The following is a 6250-nucleotide window of genomic DNA, read 5'->3' on the forward strand; positions in this document are numbered from 1 at the left end:
CTTGTTTTGATTAGTGATATTGTCCGCTGACCCCTCCCCTTGGCTCAGTGAGTCCGTCATGGTGTTGGTGGGTTATAAAAAGGCCTCTGAGGTCCCCCCGCTCTGATAAAGAGGCTTAATGTCTGCAGGACATGCTTAACGTTTGTCTATCCATGTTACTCTTCTAACAACCAGCGAGGGCTGGCATATAGATGCACAGAGACTGGCTTACTGCTCCACTCAGGAGCTCTTTATGACAAAAATCTGACTTCAGAAGGAATCCGTGCATTTTACTCACAGCTACATGCTGAGGCCTTTATGTGTTGTTACATTTAGCTTTAGAGAGACAGCTTTTGTTTGAGTGCTTTTTGGTCTGTATTTTGTATAATTTTTTTTACATTTTCTCCTTTAGGTCGATTAGTTAGTCCTCAGGTGTTTAAGAAGCTGCTTTTTTACTTTGTACCATCATGTGGGAGTTCAGGTCTATGTCTTTCTGGCGAGCGGTCTTTGCAGAGTTCTATGGCACCATGTTCTTTGTATTCTTTGGGCTGGGAGCGGCCCTTCGCTGGACCACAGGCCCCCACAATGTTCTCCATGTTGCCTTTTGCTTTGGACTGGCGGCTGCCACCTTCATCCAGTCCATCGGTCACATCAGCGGGGGACACATCAACCCAGCCGTCACCTTTGCTTACCTGATCGGATCCCAGATGTCCATGTTCCGGGCTTTCTTCTACATCATAGCCCAGTGTCTCGGAGCGCTGGCCGGTGCTGCTGTGCTGTACGGAGTCACACCCAACAACATGAGGGGGAACTTGGCACTGAATACGGTAAGGTGACCAGAGTAGTCAAGTGGGAATGAAGGTTTTTACTTCTGCACTGTAATGAAGACGGAACCACCCAGTCTGCAGATTGAAAATAACCTGACATATGTCCCAAATATACACCACCTTCTCTTTAATTTCAATTTTCTCCTTGTCATCTTTCTAAACTGTCTCTTACAGCTGCAGCCAGGCATCAGCCTTGGCATGGCCACCACGATTGAGATCTTCCTCACCCTCCAGCTTGTCGTCTGCGTCTTTGCTGTGACAGATGAGAGGCGCAACGGACGCCTGGGCTCTGCTGCTCTTGCCATCGGCTTCTCTGTGCTCATCGGGCATCTGTTTGGGGTAAGAAGCCAGCTCAGACTGCAAATGTTTTCAAAATTTTTTATTTTTTTTGATTAATCCAAGAGCAAACTCTAGCCTTTTCATGCACGAATTAGGTTTTTAAGAAACACAAAAGCAAAGCTTGGATAAACTAAGATAGACGATGTTTTGGGTTTAAACTTGCTGGGTCAGCTGGATTGTCAGATGGAAAACCTTAAACTTCTTCAGCATCATAGCTACTTCTGGATCTTTATTAACATCCTATTGAGATGGATGGTTTCTGTCGTTGAAGGCAGATGTCCTGCAGTGTTTAGGAACGATCCGGCTAAAGGTCACTCACCTCAATCAGAAAGTATCACACATAGGAATACGTTAAATCCAATACAATTCAAACGTCTCTTAGATTTAGGATTACAGTCATCAATTAATTTTACCAACATGAATCTTCTGACTGAAAGTAACATTAATGTTTTGGAGTGGTTTAGACAGATGACTTAAGTACATCTTAGGTACAAATTAGGGTGATGGCAAGGAGAGCTTTCATCCTCAAAGAATTGGACGTTATAATGATGTGGTTGAATGAAAACACCTGAAATCTAAATGTGCCCGGGCTATGAAAACGTTTGGCTTTGACTGTGGTTCTTCAGCCTACCACAAATTTTGCAGGCGCCTGCTAATCACCAAATCATTTGACTCAGGAGGGTTCAAGCAGAGCCAGATCTAAAACACGCAGGACAACGGCCGGTCCTGCTCCGGATGAGATTCAATGTCGCTGTTGCTAGGACTGTCTTCCTCTCATGTAGAGTTTAGCTCCACCATCTTCCTCATAGGTATTGTTTTTGCGAACGTAAATTGTAATAGCCTGAGAACTAAAAATAGATTTCCGGTGTTATTTAAGTTTCTTAAATGATGTAGTCAAAATCATGGCAAACGTTTCAGTAGATAATTTCTACTATGAAGGACATCCTTCTAACACCCTTTCAACATAAAATTAATACATCAAGACTATAAATGAACAACAACACTGAGTAGTATGCTAGATTTAGTGACCACCACGTGTTAAATGAGCAGATAAGCAGCCACAATGCTGAACCACTTTATCTGCCTGTTGCTTAGATGTACTACACAGGAGCGGGAATGAACCCAGCAAGGTCCTTCGCCCCTGCTGTCCTCGTCAGGAACTTTGTTAACCACTGGGTAAGATGTATAAATACATTGGCTCTGCAAAGAAATCCAAACCAAATTGTTGTGGTATTTCTATATCAACTATGCTGGTTTTCGTCCTGTCCAGGTGTACTGGGTGGGACCCATGATCGGCGGTGCCATAGGCGCTCTGCTCTATGACTTCCTGCTGTTCCCACGCATGCGCGGCCTCTCCGAGAGGCTGGCCACGCTGAAGGGCACCCGGCCCCCAGAGGCCGAGGCCCAGCAGGAGACCAGGGGAGAGTCCATTGAGCTTAAGACACAGGCCCTATAAATCTGGAGATTTGCTTTCTGACACCCCCAACCTCTCTCACACCCCTTCCGCCTGTAGCGCCACACTCTGCACCCTTGGTTCCCGGTCCATCCGCAGCCCACACACTGTTTTTGCACGCGTGCCTCCTCCTGCTCCTCGACAATTGCAAAGAGTGATCAAAAGCATCCCCTTGTCATCCTTGTCGTGCTCCCTACAGGACCTGTAGAAAGGGCATGCACTGCCCCGATTAACTTACTTAATCTCACCTGCACCCATTGTTCCTTCTCCTGTTCCCAGAGTCGGAGGGTTGGAGGAGGACTTGCTGCTAAAGGAAGCACCCCATGCCCTGTAGCAGGGTGAATCAGTTACTCCTTGCTGACCAGACATCTGTAACTGCCAGGGATAGTGGTGCTATTTCCATCTTTACTTCCCTTTCTGTTTATTTCCTCTGCCTTTCATTTCGCTAGGAGTGAAGCTACAGTAGAACAAAGGACCTCTGCCTGCATTTCCAATTTTGATTGAGCGTGATCTCGCTCTGTGTTTTGTTTCACGAACTTTGGCCAAGATATGTATTGGTATTGTTTTTGCCTTTTCTTTCTTTTAGCTGTATGTGTGTGTGTGTGCGTGTGTGTGTATGCAAGCCTGTGTGATAAGAGTGATGGTGAGAAAGATAAATTGAGTGCGCCTGCTTGTCTGTGTGTATGTGTATGCTTGTTTTACAAGATATTTTCCCTGAAATGTCATTGCTAAAATTGTTTGTATAATGAGTTATATAATGCCACATTACGTTAAGAGATGTGTCACCATTTTATTTTATTTTTTTGCCCTAAATGGAAAAGTATAATTTACTGTAAAACTCCCAAGAAATGTGCATGTTTAGGGTAATTGTATCTTTCTCTTAGGGGGATAAATCTGGATTTCAATCACGGCTTAAAGCCCCTTTCAAACACTTGAGCATTTGTGTCTCATGTAGCAAAGCCCCTATATTATGCTATTTATTTTTAAAATAAAGATCCACAATTAAAACATATATTTTTTTCTTTTAGGCAGATCTTTTTAAGTGCCAATATTAAATTTTATTATTTTACCCAGAACCGTAGCATATTACTTTATAAGTAAATAATTTGTTCGCAGCATCCACATTTGGATCATATGCAGTAATTGCATTGGTTTATGCTTTCTTTGACGTTCTGACAAAAATTTTATACCCAGAGTTTTAGAGCAGAGCTGACCAAAGACCCATGTACAGGCGTTTATGAGTTATTACATTTGATTTATTTAGGCCTACCCAGGAAAAACATGGAGAGCAAATTCGGCTTGATGTCCTGAAGACCAGGTGTTTTTCTTTTATTCATTGGCATTGTGCTACTTTGCATAAATTATACATCGGAGAAACTTAAATTCTGTGTTAATAAAGGCAGAATCCCTGAGGTGGGACAGCTGCAGTCTGTTCAAGCTGAAAGGCTCAATTCTGTTAAATTTGAAATTTAACAGAATGCATCTTGATTTTCATACATTCTCCAAGAGGAAGATTGAAGTTTGAAATTGTATTTGTTCCCTTCTTCACTCACCCTTCTTCCTGTCTTTGGCTCAGAGAGAAGTTAACATTTTGCTAGTTTTGCTAGAACATTTCTTGATCCAAGCTTTGTAAACTGATTCTCTTTCTGCTTCCTTTACGTAACACCTTCACTTCATTTCCTTTTTTTTACTCCTGGAGTGATTTCCATGGCTGTGGTTGAGTAGAATTAAAATTTTCAACAAAAAAAAATTAAAATTAGATTGTTTTCTAATGGAAACGTTATGATGTACAGTGTAAGATTTTTTTTCTTAAAAAAAAAAAAGGCTGTTGAAAATGGACGAAAAGTGGATTGATAGAAAGTATAAAATGCTCGCTATCCATGTTATCATAAATTAAACAATTCCTGCTATGTACAAACATTCAACTGGTCATCCACTGTGGTAACAGGCATAGTTTGGGGCATAATTGGCTTTAAATGTCAAAAAAAAAAAAAACAGACCAAAAAAAAATCAGTTTGCAATTTCTGTTTTTGTTTGTGTTCTTTTCGAGTTTATTTGGAGTGTATACAATCAATTACAAGACAAAACATTTGCATATGGAAAATCTTAGACATTTGGAAGAACAAGATCGATTAACGTTTCTGGTCCCAGCTCTATTTACAAGAACAAAAACCCGGAGGTTATTTCTGTGACTCATCTATGTGCTGCTGCTTCTAGTAAGGAAACTGCAGTGTTTTTTGAAATTCTGAAATAATACATGTGTAGATGAATGCATTTGTAAATAAATTCACCCAATTATTTTGGCAGTTTTAATTTTATGGCAGTTTGAAATCTTATACATATGTCGTCACAACAATCGAGGACTTTTATCAAAAACCTGCATGATGTGTAAAAGGTGAAAAATGCATGTGACAAGGAGCATTAAACACATTGTCATATATAAACATGTGAAAGGGATGGCTTAAAGTGGAAGGAATGTTAAAAACTGAATTCATTCAGCTTACACAGAATTGATTTGCATAAGGCTTAAGTTAGAAAAAGAGTAACTATAAAAATTATATATATTTTGTACAATATGTTTTTAAAAGAGGATGTTCAGTACTCTTCAAATGAGGTTTGTTTGAAGCAGTTACAGGTAGCTAATATATTTCTTAATAAGCATATTTGTTTTTCCAGAAGGCTGAAGCTACCAGACCATCTGACTGGAGTCTAAAAACGGGATTTATGCCATGTTAAAATTATTCCAGTCTCAAAGGACCCCTGCCAGCTCCCACAAATGTTCCTTTAAAAACCTGTAAACAGACACTATTGTTGCAGTGAAGGAGCAAAACCTTTCCAGCCGGACTAACAATCTGTTACAGTCGAAGAAATACAACAGTGGTGTACTTCATCAACACACGGTTTCTTTAGACAGAGATACTTCACAGTCAATTTTTTTGCTGTATGTTCCTGTATTCGGTCATTTGACCTTTTGGCTAATTTGCAACCCATTTTATATCCAGAGACAGTACAAGGGGTAATGATATTTTTAGTCACATAAGCACATTTTCTCAAAATCTTTTCATTTGTAGGATTGTTCCCAAATCTTGGCATTCTGCTTAAACATCCATCACCTTCTTTGGAAACAATCATCTAATGCAAACATGTCGATAAGCCAAAACTGTCACGAGCATCTTGCATTTTCAAAATATGAGTCTCTTTGAGAAGGTGGGGCTCTCGTACAAGCAGCTAACTTCAGTCGTGGGGGGAAAAACAAATCTGTATGTTTGCAAACCGGATTTGCCGACAGATTACTAATTATCAACTGTGGGTAGGATAATAACAACATACTGTACAGTCTCAACAGAAGTTTAAAAAAAAAAGAAATTGTGCGATATCCCTTTAATTGTGGTTGGAACTTTTGCTACATTTCGTTCTATCTTATGACCTAATAAAGTATTTAAATCACACAACTTTTCATACAAAAATAAAATCAAAGCAGTTCAATTTGCAGAAGTATGTATTTACAAACAAGAGAAGGACAATCAGTTTTAGCATTTGTAATGTTGTCACTGGAGTTGGCCTAACATGCTAACCCTCGTGTTGGTGTAGTTTCTGTGTCGTTCTGATATACTGATGATTTGTCTCATGTTTACTATTGGGTTTTAATGTG

The 6250-nt window shown here is 40.1% G+C and overlaps 1 protein-coding gene across 1 annotated transcript; it reads left to right on the plus strand.

Moving 5' to 3' along the window:
• Nucleotides 1-119: 119 nt before the first annotated feature.
• mipa (major intrinsic protein of lens fiber a) lies at nt 120-4911 on the plus strand. The gene is made up of 4 exons (XM_008413573.1): nt 120-806; nt 981-1145; nt 2241-2321; nt 2416-4911. The coding sequence occupies exons 1-4, from the start codon at nt 447-449 to the stop codon at nt 2599-2601; spliced, it is 792 nt and encodes a 263-aa protein (XP_008411795.1). The 5' UTR covers nt 120-446; the 3' UTR covers nt 2602-4911.
• Nucleotides 4912-6250: the final 1339 nt, after the last annotated feature.

The sequence above is a fragment of the Poecilia reticulata genome, linkage group LG7 (genome assembly GCF_000633615.1).
Source record: "Poecilia reticulata strain Guanapo linkage group LG7, Guppy_female_1.0+MT, whole genome shotgun sequence".
In the NCBI taxonomy this organism is placed as follows: Eukaryota; Metazoa; Chordata; class Actinopteri; order Cyprinodontiformes; family Poeciliidae; genus Poecilia; species Poecilia reticulata.